This window comes from Rhamphochromis sp. 'chilingali', assembly GCF_963969265.1.
Source record: "Rhamphochromis sp. 'chilingali' genome assembly, chromosome: 21".
In the NCBI taxonomy this organism is placed as follows: Eukaryota; Metazoa; Chordata; class Actinopteri; order Cichliformes; family Cichlidae; genus Rhamphochromis; species Rhamphochromis sp. 'chilingali'.
The window spans coordinates 14,153,936-14,176,339 of record NC_137949.1 but is presented as its reverse complement, the minus strand read 5'-3'; the positions used below and the strand labels follow the sequence as shown (position 1 = coordinate 14,176,339).

General features: G+C 37.4%; 1 protein-coding gene and 1 long non-coding RNA gene across 3 annotated transcripts; both read right to left on the bottom strand.

The window, feature by feature from the left end:
- Nucleotides 1–7,458: 7,458 nt before the first annotated feature.
- Nucleotides 7,459–9,858, bottom strand: LOC308389745. Its single transcript, XR_013970322.1, has 3 exons — nucleotides 9,472–9,858; nucleotides 9,121–9,216; nucleotides 7,459–8,575 (listed from the first exon to the last, which is right to left on the bottom strand). It is a non-coding gene; the product is annotated as an uncharacterized lncRNA (long non-coding RNA).
- A 5,790-nt stretch (nucleotides 9,859–15,648) lies between these two features.
- On the bottom strand, nucleotides 15,649–22,163 carry LOC308389941 (uncharacterized protein). 2 transcript variants are annotated; one of them, XM_080871550.1, is made up of 10 exons: nucleotides 22,027–22,163; nucleotides 20,998–21,095; nucleotides 20,322–20,470; nucleotides 20,088–20,224; nucleotides 19,900–19,993; nucleotides 19,644–19,764; nucleotides 19,308–19,525; nucleotides 19,044–19,227; nucleotides 18,684–18,808; nucleotides 15,649–18,512 (listed from the first exon to the last, which is right to left on the bottom strand). In XM_080871550.1, exons 2-10 carry the CDS (start codon nucleotides 21,089–21,091, stop codon nucleotides 18,177–18,179), a joined length of 1,458 nt encoding a protein of 485 aa, XP_080727676.1. In that variant the 5' UTR covers nucleotides 21,092–21,095; nucleotides 22,027–22,163; the 3' UTR covers nucleotides 15,649–18,176. The 2 variants fall into 2 exon arrangements, with proteins under 2 accessions (XP_080727676.1, XP_080727677.1); XM_080871551.1 differs by lacking the exon at nucleotides 20,998–21,095 and having other exon boundaries at nucleotides 22,027–22,117.
- Between the last annotated feature and the right edge of the window lie 241 nt (nucleotides 22,164–22,404).

Sequence of the window (22,404 nt, the reverse complement as noted above, 5' to 3'; positions counted from 1 at the left end):
AAATGTAGCTGGGTTATTATGTCATTGGCATCGGTGAGCCACTGTCAATATGTGACATATTGAAATCGCGTTTGAATTTGTGCTTGTTTTTTTGCTTTCACTTTGCAATCGCAGGAACTGTGTATAGAGAGCGACAGCACTGATCTGTGAGTGATGATAATTTGTGCACCAATTCCTCTGACATCGTCTTATTAATTGGTAGCTTACTATGCAAACATGACAAGTGAAATCTCCCGCAGCAAGCTTAAACATGTGAGAGGTTGATCGCGCAGAGAATCGCTGAGCTTATGTGAGTGCGTGTGTAAAAGCAGCAGTATATATATTTTAGTTCTGCTGAGCCAAATAAGACAGGTCAGGGTGAAGAAGTGACAGCCAAAGAAAAGCTTACCACAAAACGGAGAAGTTATGACAAATCAGACTATAAGGCAAAAAGAAAGTGCAGCTTTATGGTTTCATGGACAAAATAATTTCTGTGGCTGCAATATGATGAGCTAAATAACCAGGGCTGCACATAAGTGGTCCGCAGGTGCGCATTCGCTGTCAAAATAAAAAACGCACAAGGGTTAGGGTTAAATTTAAAAACTGTACTTTTGAGTTAAAATATATATTTATAATTTTAATAAATGACAAATTAAAAAGGCATGAACATTTTTTTGTATCGAAAAAATATCGAACCGTGACACCAAAGTATCGAACCGAACCGAACCGTGAATTTTGTGTATCGTTGCACCCCTAATATATATATATATATGTGTATATATATATATATATATATATATATATATATATATATATATATATATATATATATATATATTATAGATATATATATATATATATATATATATATATATATATATATATATATATATATATATAGACATAGATATATATATATATATATATATATAGACATAGATATATATATATAGATATAGAGATATATAGAGATAGAGATATATAGATATAGATATATAGAGATATATCTATATCTATATAGATAGATAGATATAAAATTTATGAGTGTAAGACTACTGTAGACTTGACATGTAGAAAAACTCTTAAGGTATGCATAGTATAATGTACGCTGCTTAACATAAGTGTCCATGTAAATCTCCAGCTGTCTTGTATTGTCCATTAACATGTACACTTTGAGGAGTGAAGGTGACATAAATCACTGAATTCAAGTTTGATAATAAAGTTCATAAATGATAGAGAAGGAGAGTGAAACACAAGATGTTGAAAGGAGGGAGAAAAGGACAGCTATGTGACTGACAGAGAGACAAAAGACGAGGAAGGCAAAGAGGAGTGTGAATGGCAGTCACAGAGGTGAGTAGAAGAGATTAAATGACTGGGTTACTGAAGTGAAGGAGGAGAGGTAACAATCATCTGCCTGCAGCTCTGCGAGGGACACAGATAGGACAAGAAGAGAGAAGCAGAGAAGGGACAGAAAAACAAGTAATACATCTCAAGAAATGTTTTTTGGTATAGGATTTATATTATCACATTACATAATGGAATACATAAGTTTGAGTTAAATCACAATAATAGTGAATGACGTTAGCATTTTGTTGTTTATTATTTATTTGCACGGGCCAAATATATTTGGATTTGAGATTGTTCTTAGGCGGTGAATAAGCTTAAGTGCCTTTGTGTGTTTATAACCAGTGAAATATGAGCATTTTCATATCATTATTGTGTGTAGTGCTAGAATCAGAAGTGACGAATAAGTGACGATAATATTCAGATTCAGTTTTCAGTTTTCTGAATTCAATATCAACACAGGCATTGAAACAATAGTCTATTGGAGGACACGGTCCTCTAATCCAAATATTCGCTATCAAAAAGAACAGTTCAAAAATCCGTAATGACAGACTTCTGATCCCAGTTTGGTTGTTCAGATAGTTACATCATGTTCCTACAAACAAACTTTTTTTTAATCATTTCTTAACTTGCACATATATTTGATTCAATTGCTGATGTTCACTGTCCACACTCAAAACTTTATTACTTATACTGCAGTATTAACTATTCAGACAACAATGGGACTCATTTATACAAAGTGCATATGCATATTTTGTGCAGAGTCCAGTGTTTATTAACACTGCCATGATTGTGGTTTGGAAGACACCAAATATCTGAATTCTTTAGAAAAGAATCACTATGAGGCTAAAAGTTCAATGGGTACATGAAGCTTTAGCAACAGGAAGTTTTCAAATAGAGTCATCCAAACCAGCAGCATATTCACGACTCTCAGGTCTTTTCTTGACTGAGTTTTCTCTGTTCAGAATTTTTTTCCCTGTCATATGATTGCATCTTAATCGTAGCTCTGCACAAGTTTTTATATTAGCCTAACCATATGATGTATGAATGCGAGAGTGAATGAATAGTGGCATTGTAAAGCGCTTTGGGTGCCTTGAAAAGCGCTATATAAATCCAATCCATTATTATTATTATTATTATATCTCTGTAGCTAGCCACCAGGTAGCACCCCATTATATAGAAGTGTTAGCCCAACTTCAATAACCATACAAACATTGCAGCTCTTTAGTTTTTTGTCTTCATTTATGTCCAAAGTGATAGTAGAGCTGTTGTTTTAGATAGCACTCAGTTAGCTAACTTCCCCTTTTCGTGATGTTAAAAAGCAGCCACACTGATAAGTGAAGATGAAAGTATTTGGGCTATTCTTTAACTCTGTGATGGTATAGTGTTTGTTAGAGAACCAAAGAAGAGTTTGGACCTGGAAATAGCTAATGATGTCAGACTTAAGAGGCTAATACTTGGTATATTGAAACCATATCCATAAGTGCATCCTATCTTGTCATCCATTAAAAATTATTTCCGCTCTTCCTTTCTTTTGGGAGATCAGGTGCTCCTGGTAATCCACTTATTTTCTTCTTTGTGTTCTGGCCTGATATTCTTTATTTTTTCATAATAACACTTCCTACTTTGCTCATAGTGGCTAGAATGCAGGAAAGATTCTTAAGTCATTACTGCATTGTAAATAGTGTCTGTATAAGTGAGTTTGTATAACATAACACAAAATGTATAAAACAACTATAACTTTTTTCCCTATTATCTTACTTACTTCTATCCATTATCTTCTGCATAGGTTATACTGATGACAGGTTAAGCAGAGTATTCCAGATGATTCTCCCCAGATTTCCCTGTTCCACCTGGTAAAACCTGAGGCCTTCCAAGGTCAGTTGAGATATATAAACACTCTAGTGGTTTCTGTGCCAGTCTTAGAGTCTCCTCCTACTTGGGTATCCCCAGAAAAAATTCAAAAGGAGTGATCCTGTTTATATCTTAACCAGGTGATCAAACCACCTTACTTGCTCCTTTTTGTTACATCCTGTGAGGCTGTGGGCGTGTTGCCCTCTCCCTCTCCTCCTCCTTCTTTATAAATAATAATAGCTTTAAAATGTGTTCAAATGATTAAAAACTTGGTTAGTTGGCTATGTTTTTTATTCTCTTTTTTTGTGACAGCAAGTGACTCTTCACATTAAAGAGGATGTGAAAAGCTACACATATACATGTAAAGGTTAATTTACATCATGGAGCCCGGCTCTCAAAAACTGATGTAACACTGGGCGTGAAGCTGGATTTACAAGATAAGTGCTAGGTTTTTAAAACACGTGTAGCGCGATCTTCTGTTAGTACTGAACATTAAGTCATGTGGTTGGTTGGTGGTTGGGGCTCCAGGATGTAAATAACCTCTATATATGCAGTGTTTCATGTCCTCTTTAAATATCATTCAAGTGTGTGATAAAGTATTAACATAAAAAATATTTATTCATCCAGCTCACATATCTAGAAACTGGAGCTTTAAATGTTAATACCAGGTTACTGAAACCCAGGGCTTCAATTTCAGACCTGTGTGATAAATCATTACAGCTGAAGGTGCCAATAAATGTTTTAACATACCATTAATCCACATATACTTGACACTGACATGACACTTTTTGGTGGTGATTTATTTCTTTATTTTTCCATCTGAGGACTGAGTTCTACTCATTTTCACTTGAATGCAGCGCAATGTTTTACTCATTGCACATATTTTTACATCTAGTTTTTATCACTCTGCTATTAAATACATAAGTCTACAAACATATAATACAAAGATGTGCAGACACAGGCAAATTATTCTGTTCAGACACAAACAGCTGGCAGCACATACAAAATAAGACATGGTGCCATCCAGTCTGGTTAAGTATTGTTTGGATGGTAGTTGGCGTTTAATTCTCTCATTCTATTAAGTCTACACAGAGAGAGAAGGAGAGAAAGAGCAATTTAACACTAATCCTCACCAAATAATATATTCATTTGTGTGCAGAATGGGAGGATTTAACGCCAGCTCACAACCAAGCTAGACTTCAATGCAATGGATACCAAAATGTCTTTGAGCATGTGTCTGTGTTAGTGACTCCATTACAGATGACAACTGGGGGAAAAAAAAAATCTCACACATTTGAAAGTGAGAGACACAACAGTTTAATTTACTGTGTTAATTTTGATACCTAACAATTTAAAATATGTGTGATAAATAAAAGATGCAGTGGTAGGTTGCCATCTCCTTTTTCAATGCAAAAAAATCAATTATCATGTCTAGGGACTCTGAAAGACTAGCTGTTGTAAAAGCAAGCCATTACTATACTACATAAATCAAAACACGCGCACAAACACACACACGCCAATCATTTATGTTTAAAATTGTGTAGTTAATTAACACTGACATAAATTACATTAACAAAAGGCAGCAAGAAAAAAACTCTTTCTGTTTTAAATCAGACCAAGGGTCAGATTTATTAGCAGTCTGTGCCAGTGTAAAAGTGTCTGCTTTGTTCCTGCCAGCACAGTATTTATCTGATTCATGCAAACCTGATTTACTGAGGTTTGCAGCAGGAAATTGACTTAATAAAAATGTATGATCGTTAGCATCATGATTGCTTTACTTTTTCTTTTTAACGAGTGGTAATTAGCATAGATCGATGACTCAGACCTGCAAGAGATGTACCAAACATTTGCCTTGGTGTTGTAATGTCATACTTGGATGTTTAGAAGTCAGCGCCCTAAATTTCTTGTCTTCTGTAATACTCAGCTTTTGATGAAATGGAGCACAAGTTCTGTAAATGTTGAGCATGATATGGAACTGCATGGTTACTCTGATTACTAAAGACTGGTTAACCTTTCCATAACTTCTCTCTAGAACCAAATTTCTACAAGTTCACAATAAAGAATGTTTACGAGTTTACCATTTTGTAAACATTCTTTGTTGTAAACAAACATAATCAGTTGATTCATAATGTATGTTTAAAATAAGGCAGCCCCTCTAGTGAGCTGTCAGACCTTTCTGGGGATCATACACATTATTTATTTATACACAGTCACCAGTAATTTCTGCCGTCCAAATTTTGCTTTGAATCAAAAACATTTGGATTTGTCTTCAGCACCCTCTCATATCCTGATCTAAATTGTCATGTTTCCAGACAGAAAGTCATCCATAAAATTTAAAATGATTTTTTTGGTCCATTTTTCACTGACACATTAAGTCTGCTTGTTTTTGATGTACTAATTTACAGTGTTGGTAAGTTGTGTAGGTCAGAAATGAACTGCTGCCTCTTTGCTTTGTAAATTAACTGTCATGGTCCTGCGACCATGACTCAGTGACTTTGTGTTTGTGTTCTTTATGGGGCGATCGTGGCTCAAGAGTTGGGAGTTCGCCTTGTAATCGGAAGGTTGCCAGTTCGAGCCCCGGCTTGGACAGTCTCGGTCGTTGTGTCCTTGGGCAAGACACTTCACCCGTTGCTTACTGGTGGTGGTCAGAGGGCCCGGTGGCGCCAGTGTCCGGCAGCCTCGCTTTACATATCCAGGATGACTGGATATGTAAAGCGCTTTGGGGTCCTTAGGGACTAGTAAAGCACTATATAAATACAGGCCATTTACCATTTCTTTATTGTTATTATTCTCTTTATTATTCACGGGCTGTTTTGGGATGGTTTGTGTTTTGGGATTTTAGATACTGGGTTCTGGGTTTGTGCTCCCTCTGTTGGTCCCTGGTGTTAGTGTTCCCCTGTCTCGTCAGGTTAATCGGGTCCAGCTGTGTCTCCCACCTGTGTGTGATTTCCCAGTGTCTCTCTGTGTACTTATGGTGTGTGTTACCTCTGTTCCTCGTCGCGTCATCTGTATTCATACCTTGTGAAATCCCCTGCGTGCTCTCCCTGCTGTTCTCCCTTCATGTTCAGGTTTGCCACTCCTTTGTGTAGTTTATCCCAGTTTAGTTCGTCCTTAGTTCTGTTTGCCATCTCCACTTTATGTCTGGTATTGTTAATAAATCACCCTTCACGTCTGAATAAGTGCTGCATTTGAGTCCTCCTTCCACTCTTCACACGGCCGCTGCCCCGAACCGTGACATTAACGCATTTTTAGTCGATCACCCTCAGAACTTTTCGTTCCCGTTAGAACATTTGTTGAATTTCTGGTGTTATGGTAATTTGCACTGCTAATTTGACCAAATTTTACAATTTTCTGTTTTTATTTTTCAGATTTTTAAATTTGTAATTTAAAAAAAAAAAGAATATGCCAAAGAGAATATGCATAGCTCATCACTAACTGATAAAACTGTTTTCCAGGTCTTCAGTAAGATTGGTTCCCAAACCACATCCCTGCTCATCCTTGAAATCATACCAAAATAGCCTGTGGCATTATGCAAATGTGTAACAGTCAGGGAGAGATATCACGAAAAGAAAAACAGTCAGCTTTCCAGTTCATTCAGTTCAGCAACAGTTCTTTCTTTGAGAGATTTCTCTGTGTTTTAAAATGGTGTTCAGCCATTTTGGCTAATTAAAGTTTGTACTTGGTTCTAGATAACCAATCCAAACTCAAATTATCACCTGAGCTGCACAATATTTTCTCAAACTCCAGACATACCCTTTATTTTTTGATTCTGGTACACTGTAAAACCTAATAAGTTCACAGAACTCAAAAATTGTTGTGTAACAGATTACACAGCAATTTTTTAGTGATGTTTTTAAAAGTTTTAAGTTTAACTAAAATAAAAATTATAGTTGCAGTTGCCTTAAATTACCTCAATGTTAACTCATAAATGTTGATATTCCTCAACTTATAATTAGGGAGTAATAAACTCAAAATGTTCAATATTTTTCAACTTAATTAAGGTGGAAAATACACTCAAAATATTTTACATATTGCAACTCATACGATGTTGGAAATAAACTCAAACTTTTTCATATTTTCTAACTTATAATATGGGAAATAACACTTAATCTTCAATATTTTTAAAATACTGTGGGAAATACACTTACAAATAACTGTTTGCCCAGTAAATTATAATCAGCTAAAAGTGTTAGAAAACATGAAAGTAACAACACTACCAATTTAACAACTTTTTATTAAACACAATGTGCTTTTAAAAAGGCACAAACAACAGAGCTCACTCATAAAAAAGTGCTTAATAAATAAAACAAGAGAAAAAGACTCCAAGGGTCTCCATCTCAATTCTAAAATTCAATAACATTTTCAGTATTAACAGCAATTGCAGCTATTAGAACATTGAGGCATTTAACACTTACTGTACCTTGACAGCTGCAGCTCACTTTCTTTTTTAAAAATACATTAAAAAAAAAAAACAGTACTGGTTTCCACTGCTGTACTTATAGGGAACAAACATCAAGGCAGTGCATTTATGTATTAGGCAACAGAACATTAAACATGAATAGTGCATGAACTGAACAGTCATTCATCTTAAATGTGAGGTAGAAGAGGCAAATGGTAAAAAAAAAAAAAAAATGGTATAAGTAAAACAAAACAAAAAAAGAAAAACCTTCAATACTTAGCTTAACGAGTTGTCTATTCCAAGTGATTCACTTGAACAAATTCTTCTGCATCAGTAAGCGACCTAACAGTGGTTTGTTGTATTCAAGGCACATCACAACCTTCTGGATACATGTAAATAAAAGCTCGAGAGTCTGCGTATTGTAGGTCTAGTGTACAGAACAAAAAGCAGGAGAAATGAGGCATCCAGATTTGTACTGGTTTATACAACTGTACATAACTGGGAACAAACATCAGGTAGTGCATTAAGGTATTAGGCAACACAACATTAAACATGAATAGTACACAAAATGAGCAGTCATTCACTTTAAATTTGAAGTAGAAAAGCCAAATGATTAGGAAAAAAAACAAAAAAAAAAGCTTCCTCAATACTCAGCTCAACAAGTAGCCCATTCTGAGTGATTCACTCATTGAACAAATCATTCTTCAGCATCAGTAGATGCCCTTTCAGTGGTTTGTTGTCCTCAAGGCACATCACAACCTTCTGGATAAATGTGAATGTAAGCTCAAGTTTCTTTGGGTATTGTAGGTCTAGTGCATAGATGTACCTAAAGAGCAGGAGAAATGACTCAGCCAGATTTGTGGGACCATTCACAAGTATTTCATCCTCAACGACAATGCAGATGCTTTCGGGACTGAAGAGGGCCGAATCAGTAGTGTCATCCGTGACAACTGACAGCAGAGCCACAGGAGTGTCAGTGAGGTCTGGACCATCTGCTGACTGCAAAACAAAAATAATACAAGAATGAGTTCAGCCCCACAAGGACACAAATCATGCTATTGATTAGAGGTGTGAATCTTCACAAGTCGCACCTTTCTTTTAGGATTATAATGTCAACGATTTAATTTGATATGGCGATACATCATGATGCATTACAATAATCTTAATTTGGGTTTGGTTTCAAAACATATGTTTAAATAAATGCTTTCAATAATAAATATATGCCAAGATATTTGTTTTTGTTATTTACCAAACATTTCTGACCACAACATGGCACCTCCAAAAAAATAGAACACTTGAATTTTAAAAGGGAGTTTTTATCTGTGGATTTGTTTTTGTTTAATAATCTTTCAACTATTTTCATGTTTATGCGTAACAATCTTCTTGCAATCTTATTCAACAATAGTTGATATGTGGGAGAAAACAAGTCAGATGTTGAACCTCCTTCCTGATATACACCCTGGTTCTCCTTGAGTTCTGGGCGATGTCATATGTTCGACTGAACAGCTAGGCAAAGGGGTTGATGCTGAGGCCAGTACACTTACATCACAAGTCCTGAATAATGTGGAGGCATCTTCACGCAGGTACACAGGAAGTGCACGAAGGACGAGGGCCCGTCTTGTATTTACATCATGCTGTTCCTAGATGAACATACAATATCTATTAGAATAGTATTTACACAAATGCAGAGTAAAAACAAAGTGTTGGATAGCCATGTTCTGATTGTCAATGTTATAGATCAGGGGTGTCCAAACTTTTTGTGTAATGGGCTAAACTTGTCAATCTAGAAGGTTAACCCAAAAAAATCTAAAAATTTTGAATAATTCATGGCAAAATTCTCTAGTTTCTTTGCATTTATTTTTTATTTAAATTAGGACACAAATTATAAAACTCACCCACTGACAACTGGTGAAATGTTGACTCTCTGTAGCGCTCTTTGCAGTCTGATATCTGTAAACAATATGTGCACAAAGACAACTTATTAATGTTCAAAAACATTTTTTGCACAGCACACACACGTAGTCAGCTGATCTCATCTGATGCAGATCTGCTCCTTGATCAAGTGACATTTGTCCAGATTTTTGGCACGAGTGACGTCGAATCAGCATCGCAGCTGGATGGCCCGATTTACATACCCAGCGCATCTGATACTCACCACAATAATTTACTAAGATTATATGCACTCCTGTTATTAAGTCCAGTTCAGTCTGTTAATGTTAACCGTTTCAAACTAATGTTAATAGGTGTGTTGCTAAGCTTAATAACTTAAATAACAAACTTGAAATTTACCCGTCCTATTTTCCCCTTTATTGTTTTTTCCTCTGTGCTGTAAATCTTCTGTCTAAGAAGAAATCTGAGGCTGGTGTTCTGAAAATGAGCTACCAAAGCTTTTTTTGAATGAATCAATAAAGATCCATTTATGGAAAGCTGTGATGAAGGCAGTTTTGCCTTTAATTATATTCAACAATATAACATATTCGACCACTTTTAAGTGATTTTGTGATCTTTAATACACTTTAATACACTAAAGTTAAGGTTATTTACCTAATTTCTAGTAAGTGGCCCTCAGTGAAAAAAGTTTGGACACCCCTGCCTTACAACTGGTGTCAAGCCAGCCTCCAATTCGAGACTTGCAGTCAAACCAGCCTCCAGTTTGTTTTACGTTCCCTGTGTATTCAAAGTATTACGGGAATGGATGTGGAAACCGGATTTCAAAATAAAAGCCAACTTAGAGTGAATTAACAGATATGTTAAGAACATAATAACATATAATTTAGGCTTTTTTTTTTTATTTTATTTTTTTTTACAAACTCTAATGTTAGATCGATATGACACAGCCTTGTACCCTAATTGTGCCCTGTCACTATCAAGGCCATCTTATTTTGGATTTCAAAGTAAAAGCCCTGTGACTCTTCATTTTTGAACTACTCTTTCAATGACTTAATCAGAATCGTGTTTATTGGCCAAGTATATGTGCAGACACATACAGGGAATTTGGTTCCGGTAGATGGTAACTCTCAAGCACAGCAATGTAAATCTCTCTCACTCACACACACACACACACACACACACGCACACACACACACACACACACACACACACAAGTGTCTATATATACACATTACACATACATACACAAAGCTGTGTAAACCAACTATAAATAACGAATCTAAACTTATATACATAAAATACAGAAATGAATGAGGTGGAATGAATACTACAAAATGTACATAAGGTGCAGTTGCAGTCTGGCAGTGGGAGCAGTGTGACAGGTCAACTGTTAAGAAGGGAGATGGCGAGGGGAAAGAAACTGTTCCTGTGTCGGGTGGTCCTGGTCTGCAGGCTTCTGTACCGTCTGCCAGAGGGCAGCAGATCAAAAAGTCTGTGTGCAGGGTGTGAGGGGTCTGCGATGATTTTCCCTGCCCGTTTCCTGGTTCTTGAGAGGTACAGATCCTGGATGGAGGGCAGGGGGGCGCTGATGATCCTTTCTGCTGCCCGTACAGTCCGCTGCAGTCTGCTCCTGTCCTGTTTAGTGGCTGCTTCATACCAGACTGTGATGGAGGAGCACAGGACAGACTCAATGACCGCAGTGTAGAACTGGATCAGCAGCTCCTGTGGAAGACTGTACTTCCCCAGTTGTCTCAGGAAGTACATCCTCTGCTGGGTCTTTTTGAGGATGGAGTTGATGTTGGTCTCCCACTTCAGGTCCTGGGAGATGGTTGTACCCAGGAACTTGAAGGTCTTCACAGTTGACACAGGGCTGTCTGATATGGTGAGGGGGAGCAGAGTTGAGGGATGTCTCCTGAAGTCCACTGTCATCTCTACAGTCTTAAGAGTGTTCAGCTCCAGATTGTGCTGACTGCACCAGAGTACCAGCCGCTCAACTTCCTGCCGGTATGCAGACTCATCACCATCTTGAATGAGGCCAATGACAGTGGTGTCATCTGCAAACTTTAGGAGTTTGACAGCCGAGTTCTTGGAGGTGCAGTCGTTAGTGTAGAGGGAGAACAGTAGTGGTGAGAGGACATATCCTTGAGGGGCACCAATACTGAGGGACCGGGTTTCAGAGGTGATCTCCCCCAGCCTCACTTGTTGCTTTCTGTCTGTCAGGAAGCTGGTGATCCACTGACAGGTAGCTGGTGACACGCTGAGCTGGGAGAGTTTGGAGGAAAGAAGTTCAGGCACAATGGTGTTAAAAGCCGAACTAAAGTCCACAAACAGGACCCTGGCATAAGTTCCCGGGCGGTCAAGGTGTTGCAGGATGTAATGCAGCCCCATGTTCACTGCATCATCCACCGACCTGTTTGCCCGGTAGGCAAACTGCAGAGGGTCCAGCTGGTGGCCTGTAATGTCTTTCAGATGGGCTAGCACCAGTCGTTCAAAGGATTTCATGACCACAGACGTCAAGGCGACAGGTCTGTAGTCATTCAGTCCTGTGATGGTGGGTTTCTTGGGAACAGGGATGATGGTGGAGCGTTTGAAGCAGGAGGGAACTTCACACAGCTCCAGGGATCTGTTGAAGATGCGAGTAAAGATGGGAGCCAGCTGTTCAGCACAGGTTTTGAGGCAGGAGGGTGAGACGCCATCTGGTCCGGGGGCTTTCCTGGGCTTCTGTTTCTGGAATAGTCGGCTCACATCCTGAGTGTGTATTCTTAGTTTCAGGGAGGAGGAAAGGGGGGTGAGAGGTGTGGTGGAGGTCGTTGAGTCTGGATTGGAGAGGGTGGTGGTGGTCGTTGAGTCTTGATTGGGGAGGGGCAGGGTGAAGGGGGGGAGAGGTGGAAGGTGTGTTGGGGGTCAATGTCTGAAGCAATGTCCCTGGGGAGGGGAGGGTGGGGCGTGGGAGTCTGTCCGTCTCAAACCTGCAATAGAAAGTGTTTAACTCGTTGGCCAGGTCTTTGTTTGCTTCAATAGTGGGTGGGGGGCGTCTGTAGCTGGTGATTTCCTGCAGGCCCCTCCACACTGACGCAGGGTCGTTGGCTTAGAGCCGTTCTTCCAGCTTCTAATAATGCTCTTAAAAGCAAAAGTCGTATTTCCAAATACTGTTTGAACTTTATATCAACACTTTCCAACCACAGTCTTTTTCACAGTGATACCATATCAATATCAAGTCAGTCTGATTTTGCCTTTCATAGTAATGGCCCTTTGAAATTGCCGATATTTGACTTAATCTTCTAACGATTCAAAATGCTCTAAAATGAAAAATTCTTGTTTCCACAGGGTAAGTCCACTTTAGATCAACAGTATACAGCCCCACAGTGATACCATATCAATATCAAGTCATTCTGATTATGCCTTCCAAAATAAAAGCCCTTTCAAATTGAGCATATACGACCTACTTTTTAACGATTTCAAAATGTTCTTAAACAGAATTTTGCTATTTTCACAGGATGAATCCATGTTAGATCAACAGTATCCAACCCCACAGTGATACCATATCAATATCAAGTCATTCTGATTATGCCTTCCAAAATAAGACTTTTCAAATTGCCAAGATACGACCTACTCTTTTAAAGATTTCAAAATGCTCTAAAATGAAAAATTCTTGTTTCCACAGGGTAAGTCCACTTTAGATCAACAGTATACAGCCCCACAGTGATACCATATCAATATCAAGTCATTCTGATTATGCCTTCCAAAATAAAAGCCCTTTCAAATTGAGCATATACGACCTACTTTTTAACGATTTCAAAATGTTCTTAAACAGAATTTTGCTATTTTCACAGGATGAATCCATGTTAGATCAACAGTATCCAACCCCACAGTGATACCATATCAATTTCAAGTCATTCTGATTATGCCTTCCAAAATAATGGCCTGTTGAAAATGCCCATAATTTACTTAACTTTCAGTGATTTCAGAATGCTCTAAAAATGAAGATTTCAGTTTCCACAGGGTAATTCCACTTTAGATCAACACTATACAACCTCACGATGTTACCATTTCAATTTCAAGTCAGTCTGATTTTGCTTTTCAAAATAAAAGCTTTTTCAATTTGCCCATATATGACTTACTCTTGGAGCGAATTCAAAATGCTCTAAGATGGAAAAATGCTGTTTCCACAGCATAATTCCACTTTAGATCAATAGTATCCAACCCCACAGTGATACCATATCAATATCAAATCAGTCTGATGTTGCCTTCCAAAATAAAAGACTTTTCAAATTGCCGATATACGACCTACTCTTTTAAAGAATTCAGAACGCTCTAAAAATGAAAATTGCTGTTTCCACAGGATGAATCCATGTTAGATCCAATAATAATTCCAATAATTTTTCCTCTAAATCAATAATATACTCCCTCAAAGTTGTACACTGTGAAAATCAAGTCTTTCTTGTTTTGGATTTAAAAATAATCGCCCTGGAAATGGTTTGCAAGCTGTTTTGTAATTTCTTTATTTAGGATGACATCTTTCCACAGACTTGAAATATGAGCGTACTATCAATTATAACTTACTGGCAATTTCAGCTTCCTTTTACATCATCTTTATGATTCAATTCTGTCATAATCAATTGAGTCTGATTTTGTTTTTCAAAATGAAAACTCAATATGTGTTGAAACAGCAATTTTCATTTTTAAAACATTCTGAAATAATTGAAAGAGTATATCACATATGGACAAATTCGACGGGCCATTAATTTGAAAGGCGAAATCAGACCAACATGAAATTTACATGGTTTTACTGTCGGGTTGGATACTGTTGATCTAAAGTGGAATTATCCTGTGGAAACAGCATCTTTCAATTTAAGAGCATTTTGAAATCGTTAAAAGAGTAGGTCGTATATGGGCAATTTGAAAAGGCTTTTATTTTGGAAAGCAAAATCAGAATGACTTGAAATTGACATGGTAACATCGTGAGGTTGTATACTGTTGATTTAAAGTGAAATTATTCTGTGGAAACTGAAATCTTCCTTTTTAGAGCATTCTGAAATCACTGAAAGTTCGGTCAATTATGGGCATTTTCAACAGGCCATTATTTTGGAAGGCATAATCAGAATGACTTGAAATTGATATGGTAACATCGTGAGGTTGTATACTGTTGATCTAAAGTGAAATTATCCTGTGGAAACAGCAATTTTCATTTTTAGAGCATTTTGAAATCTTTAAAAGAATAGGTCGTATCTTGGCAATTTGAAAAGTCTTATTTTGGAAGGCATAATCAGAATGACTTGATATTGATATGGTATCACTGTGGGGTTGGATACTGTTGATCTAACATGGATTCATCCTGTGGAAATAGCAAAATTCTGTTTAAGAACATTTTGAAATCGTTAAAAAGTAGGTCGTATATGCTCAATTTGAAAGGGCTTTTATTTTGGAAGGCATAATCAGAATGACTTGATATTGATATGGTATCACTGTGGGGCTGTATACTGTTGATCTAAAGTGGACTTACCCTGTGGAAACAAGAATTTTTCATTTTAGAGCATTTTGAATCATTAGAAGATTAAGTCAAATATCGGCAATTTCAAAGGGCCATTACTATGAAAGGCAAAATCAGACTGACTTGATATTGATATGGTATCACTGTGAAAAAGACTGTGGTTGGAAAGTGTTGATATAAAGTTCAAATAGTATTTGGAAATACGACTTTTGCATTTAAGAGCATTATCAAGTCATTCACAGCAAAAACTGTAGTGTTGAATCAACTCCCACAGAGTTGATTTTAACATTTTTTCAGGGTTTATATAGCTCCACACTCTACAGAGTTGAATTAACATTTTCAAAATAGTTAATTATTTAACACTTTGTCAGAGTTCCTTCTTTAACTCTTAAAACTGGGTTAAATTAACACTGAGCAAATTATTATTAACACCATGTCTGAGTTAATTTTTAACTCTTAAAACCGGGTTAAATTAACACTGAGCAAATTATTATTAACACCATGTCTGAGTTAATTTTTAACTCACCAAACTGGGTTAAATTAACACTACACAGATTGAAAAATAACACTACTTTAACTCTTTAATCTTTTATTAAGGTAGTTTTAATCCCTAAAAGAACTATGTAATAGATTAACATAACTTTTTAACGACAACAAGTACAATCATGAGAATAATTTCAAGAAAACTGTACATTGTCCAAAAACATTTATTATCATGCTTCTTTTTCCCAGAAAGTGAATCAAAACATAATAAATGAAGATATAATGTACAAACTTTCATCTGCAGCACTGTATGAGTTTTGAATATCAAATGGTCTGTGACATTTGAGTTCAGTTATTTTTATGACACACCGTTCTTCAGTTTGTACTACTTTGAATGCATGGTGATGTTCATCAAAGTTTTCAGTAAAGAGTTTGTGTGTCAACAAAAAAAATGTCATTTTCAACCATAAGTGTATCAATTATTTGACAAAAGACTGGCATGTCTTCCTCCATTGTACTGCAAACAACGAGTCCAGCTTTGTACTCTACACCATCAATTTTAACCCAACTTGTTGAGAAAACATCTTTTGATAATAGCATTTCACTATTGACCACACTTTCACCTCTTAAAGAAAATGATTTAATTGGCCCAAACTCCTTCTGTTTAAGAGAAAAGGTTTCCCAGTGATAAGCAATGGCCATCTGATGCCGTTTAGCAAGCGATTTGGTGAGGTTTTTGAAATTTTTGAAATAATCTTTGAACAACTTGTGCTTAGCTTCAAACCTCATACTCCACATATACAGTAAAGGGCCAATTTTTCGAATACAGGATGGGTAATGAATCATAAAATGATGCTTAGGAATCAAGTTTCTGTGTGGATACGTGTGCTTAAATAGTTTGTGGTGGTCAATAATCAAATTCTTCAAATATATAGTCATTCCCAGAGTGAGACAAGGTGAAAAAACAATGTTCATTATTTGAAGTAACAACAATAACAAATTCCAGTGTCTGTTCCCTGCAGGAATAATGTCACCAAACAAAAGTGGGATGTTTTTCACAAGACAGAATGTCTGGATAGAGTTCAAACCAATGCTATTGCCAGCACTGTCCAATATGATTTTAGTGGGCCGGTTTTTTCTTTCTAAAAATCCATAGTCAAAACCATAAATCCTAGAAAGCAAGTTCTGTTCTGATATGAAGTGTTGCGTAAGATACTCAAAAAGCAATTTGACCTCATACTGAGCCACACCTTCAAGAAGGTCATGCATTATATCAAATGAGTAGTTATTGCAAATATGGTAATACTGCAATGAATTGAGTGCAGAATTTCTTTTCAACCCATACAGTGACTTCAATTTAGGATCTTCCCGAAGAGACTGGCAATGTATGTCAAACAAATCTTTCCCACGAAGAATAATTTTAGGATCATCCTCACTGTACACCATTTGACAATCATTCTTCTCAATCAAACAAAGGCGACAGAAATGACGGCTACTGAACGACTCATTAAAACCAAGAATTGAGTGCATCCCTAGGTTATCTCCAGTGATCTGTGATATTGTGCCATATACCTGCTCATCAGAAAATGGAAGACTTAGCCCTTGGCTTTCCAGTTTTTTGACATCATTTATCAGTGGTTCCAGTATAACATCAAAACCATACTTTTGCAGATCTGGTGTGTGGAAAAGTGACACTAAATGAATGTTCATCAAAATGGAATTAAATTTTGGGGGCAAGTTTCTTATAACAAAATAAATACAGCCAATTTTGTGAATTCCGCGTTTAGAGCCAAGAGGATTGGCTGTTTCAAAGTCATCATAGTATAGCTGAATTTGTAATGCATGCCTTTTGGCTGAAAACAAAGGGTGAGTTTTAAAGTAACTTCCATCACAAAAGTCATGATAAGCATCAGGCTCTGAGCTACACTCTCTCTGCAGGAAAACACAAATCTCTGGATTTCTAAACATGAACTTCAAAGACTCCAAAATAGGTACATATATAAAAGTATCCTTCACAGGTACTTGATCATAAGTACCAAACTTCTGATTTCGCCTGATGTCATACCTCACTCCAAGTGTTATTTCTCTAGGTTCTACAACTCCCCATTTTAGATTGAAGTATTTATTTCGTTTCCATTCTGTGTTCAGATTGGTGAAAGGGTTTTCAAAATTTTCAAAACATTCATTTATTAAAGATATGCTGGAGTCCTTTGTGGGTAACGCAGAAAGAATGGCCTGCTTTGCTTCTGAGCGAAGCTCACTTGTTAATTCCTCCAAATCGCCTACAAGTGAGGATACTAAACTGTTAGAAAGGCCACTACCCTGCAGTTTGGCCACAATGGATGCACAGATTTCTTTGGATGAATCCCTTGTAAGTACTGAATCAATGCTCACTGGAACACTGGAAGAACTAGACTCTGGAAGAACACTGGGAGAACTGTGAGGAAGATAAGAGGAATTAAACTGGTCCTCCAAAGCAGGTGAAACTGTGTCATTAGAAAAAGAAGCAATGGCTGAAGTTCGATCATTGTGGTCAACATTGCTGTGAAAACTGAGGTGCTTCCTAAAGCCTGCATAAGTTTGGAACTGAAGCCTGCAGCCTGGCTGCCAACAACATAACTTAAACTTAGATCCAGGATAATAACCATGTTCACCTCTTAAATGTGAAATCAGCTGCTGACTGCTGAGATAAGCTCTCTTACACAAAAAACATGTCAGCATTTTAATGATTTTTACTTAGGTTGTGAGAAGAATTTCCTGGTTAAGGATTTTGGCTCTCAAGTCACGCACTCTTGGGGACTCCTTCATTTTCCCCATATCAATATTGTATACTGTTGTCTGCAGAAATGTGTAGAAATTCACAAGTGCAGCATCATAAGACACATTGAACACAAAATGAGCTTTAAAAAGCTCATTAAATGCCCCAAGGGAGCGGCTGGCCTGGCAGGGGATGAGACGCTTGTCTATGGCAACATAGAAGCTGTCGACCTTCCTCTTCTGGCGCCCAACAGCCAGGAGGTATGGCTGCTGACTCTGCTGATTCTGGAGATGCTCTTCCAAACTGCAGCAAGACTGGAGTTGAGACAAAGATACTGAGCATTAGACACAGGAGCAAGTCAGAGATAATAGCATCACAGAAATGAGTATGTAAACCTCCTTTGTAAGCTCAACTGTAATTTGTTTCATTCACCTCTTAACCAGTGACATGACAACTTATGACAAAAACTATAAATATTAAATTACCTTATGAAAGACTACAAGTCTCTCAACAGCATCAGAGGCGCTGATTTTTTGATACTTTGGTCCTCCTGGGGGTGGCGGAAGTAGATGTAACAGTAACAACAGGGAGGCCATGTCTTGGTCAAAGGCTGCGGCCAAAGAGTCACAAGAATCAATTGACAGCAAATCTTTCAAATGCAATTTTTAAGGAGAACTAGAAACACTTCCTAAGAAAGTTGAAATGTGCTGTCATAAACATTAAACTAACAGCTAAAGAAAACTGATGAAGCAAAGCTAACAGGTGAATGAATTGGTATTTATTAATAGAATCCTGATGCTATTGAACTTTAACTGCTTATAGCAAATCATATTTAACAAACTCACTTGCTGCCTCATCAAGATCACTTCCTGGTGGACTCTCTGCTGACTGCACCAATTGACGCAACTCTACTGTTGAGGTGAGCTGCTTGGCCTCTTTGATGATTTGATACCTAAAGATTGGATCCCATTTCTGAAGCAGCCTGGTAGATATCTCATCATCAAACAGGAGAGTGAAGTCTTGATTCACCTTTAAGAAAGAAAATCTACTACTGCCACATTCATCTTGAAATTTAAAGTGATATTAAAAATTCCACTGAATATTCTCACCAATCCTCTTGTATCCAAGAATCTTGGGAAGATAGACAGGATATCAAGACTTTTGTCAGGATCATTGATGACCTTCTGACGATGCTGAAAGGTCTCTCTCATCTTCTGGAAAATCAAGGAAGTGTCGGATGTATGTTTCAGCAAAGAGATGGCCTCCTGGCAAGCATCTCCATCAAGCTGCATGTCGACATTAATGGGCCTTTGGTAATTTGGGCCCCCTGAAGAAAAACACACAAACATAAAAGCATAGGTGCTGATCAGATAGGTAAATGAAAACAAAATAGTATCTAATGTAAATGAGCACATTATCTAGTTTGTGGACACTTAATTTCTTACCTCCTTGAGTAAAGCTAGTGGAGCTACTTGGTGGTGCAGATCCTCTTCTAGTCTTTCTCTCTATCGTTTTCAAACGCCAAGAAATGTATCCAGTGCTGCTTGCAGCATCATAGAAGTGTTCCTAAAATGTAAATACATTCAAAAATAATGTGTTGTCAATCTGAAAATTTTTAGAACTTAAATGTCAACGCACACAAATCCCAATGATGCACAGCATGAAAATTATGTAAACAAAGTGCAATAGTAGTGACTATACATAGCCTTTCTTGGAGTATGGGTCTTTCAGGGATGGGAACAATGTCACTACCCCTAGCGCGTACTGTTCTCTAACAGCTTTGGTGGGGAGGTGCCTGAAAAACGATTTTAAATTAACATGCTTAAGTAATGGCAAAATAGTAACTTGTATTTAAAAAAAAATAAAATGCACAAATAGAACACACATACCCATGGCAATCAATCATGTGAGCCACTATTATATTGACCATTTTTCTTCTGGTAGCATCTGTTAGAGTTTGTGTTGTGTGATATTCCTGGAGAACCTCTTCACCACCTGAATTGGTTCCAAGTACACCTTCAATTAACTTGAGAAAAAAAAAGATGCAAAAAGTGAGGAATAGCTTTTCTACATATTAAGAATGAAGTAGAAAAAATACTATGAGAACTCAGTTTTGTCACAACCTTTTTAGCAGATGCTGCATCAACAGTACCCTCAACTCTTGTTTTCTTCCTGGGACCCTCATCTAGAAGTATAGTTGATGTACTTGCATTTGAGCTGAAGCTTGAGTCAGAACAATCAGATGCAGAAGACAAGGAGTAATCAGAAAATTCTAAAAGGAAAAAACAACATTATTCTGTAAGGTGTAGAAAAACAAATCTGGCTGCAGATTTTTAACTAACAAGGCAACATCACACTGCAGACCTGACTCATTTAAATTACCTGATCTCAATGTTCAAACAGCTGATTGGTCAAATTGTGTGCTCCTGATTATTTGGAACAACCAGCAGCCACACAGCCCTTCCCCATGTCTGGTGTTGAGCTTGCCCCTTTAAATTTCTCACCATCACTTGAGAAAACTGTTAGGACCACAGTGCCTTGGCTGATAAGATCACTGAAAATCACTTCATCAACTTCTGTCCCTGTTGCATCTTTGTACACTACTTTTGCATCAGGTGGCAGGCAAAATCTCTCGATGACTGGAAAAGATAAGATATATCTGAGTGCACCTTTTAAGTAAACTGTTCTTGCCTCACATTCACTAAAGTGATACACCACTGTATGATTCAAGAGACTTGGCGAAACGCCCTACAAAAAATTCTGTCCCCACAACTAAAATTAGGTAAGATATAAACAAACCTTTTTCATGAAACTGCATAAACTCAAAACGCCCATCAACCTCTTCCAACTTCACATACTTCTGCTGTTGGCAGTATCGAACCTGGACCAGCATTTTACTGGGATAAAATAATAACAAAGATGGCATAGTATTTGACATTTAGAGCAATTCAAGCACAAATGATTAAAACACTGACATATACCGTACATGGTGATTAATACTGACCATGCGTTTGAATTTCACTGCAATAACATTTAATGTTATCAAATAAACCTGTGTCTGTCCATGCAGGAGTCCAATTGATACATAACACAATACAAAATACACGTTAATCTATGGTGTAGTTTACACCAGACACGGAGTGCTACGAAGCGATTGTTTCGGTATCTGGTCTATTTTTTGCGTGGGCCACGCATGTTCCGCAGGAAGTTACACCAAGACACACAAGACAATCCAGGCAATTTTGAAGATAAAAGCTATTCTCCAAAATAAAATACTGCGATTGACAAATGCGATCAGATTTGTGTATGAAAAGAGACAATAGAGATGAAAATGAACACATAGCAAAGGAGGGGACAGCCTAACTGACTATGTTTGGGGCGGGTGTCTCAAAGGGAGAAGAGAGTGAGACAGAGAGAGAGACAGATTAGAGACAAGTCAGCGATGAACGATGTCAAAGTAAAAGCAGGAGTGACTAAAACAAGCTCTCTTCAATTATTTTGGGATGTTATTTACTTATCAATTGTGAAAAAATTACTCTGAATAAACAGAGAAGCAAAAACGCTCATGAACTGGCGTGGAGAAAGACGTGTCTGTGTGAACAGGGGAAAAGCTGAACGTGGCGCGGCGCTTCCACGTGCAGTGTCTACCGTCACTTACGAGTAAAAAGACTGCAACATTAACATTAGCATTGGAGGCTAAATAGAATTTTCGACACATCTCCTCCTCTATTAAAGCTCGTTTTCAGCAACCGAACACCAAGAAACATCAAGAAAACCTCACTGCGCCGATAGAATACCGTGAATTTTATATAAGTTTGAATAACTTACCGTTTGTGTAAAATACTCCAAGCAGCACGGCAGGCATCCACCACGGTGTAACCAGCAGAAGCACATGGAAAATCGGCCCGGCAGAGCAAACTATTAATTGATCCACGGGTTTACCTGGGCAGAAGCCCAGGGGCCTACCAAGTTAAATAACTCTCTTCAGAGTTCATTTGCTTGGACTTGAATAACACTGTTTAATAACTCCAACACTGAACACTATTTGAATCAGAATGTGTTAATATGACACTTTGAGAGTGGAAATCAACTCTAACATCTTTAACCCTGAAATTTTAACACTCCAGTTTTTGCTGTGTTGAAAGAGTAGTTCAAAAATGAAGATTCACAGGGCTTTTACTTTGAAATCCAAAATAAGATGGCCTT

Coding starts and splice junctions, on each gene's coding strand:
- LOC308389941 (XM_080871550.1), bottom strand. CDS start 21,091: ATGCTGGTCCAGGTTCGATACTGCCAACAGCAGAAGTATGTGAAGTTG. Junction 19,765..19,899: donor CATACTCCAAGAAAGGCTAT/GTATAGTCACTA, acceptor TTTACATTTTAG/GAACACTTCTATGATGCTGC. Junction 18,809..19,043: donor TGATCTTGATGAGGCAGCAA/GTGAGTTTGTTA, acceptor CTTTGGCCGCAG/CCTTTGACCAAGACATGGCC.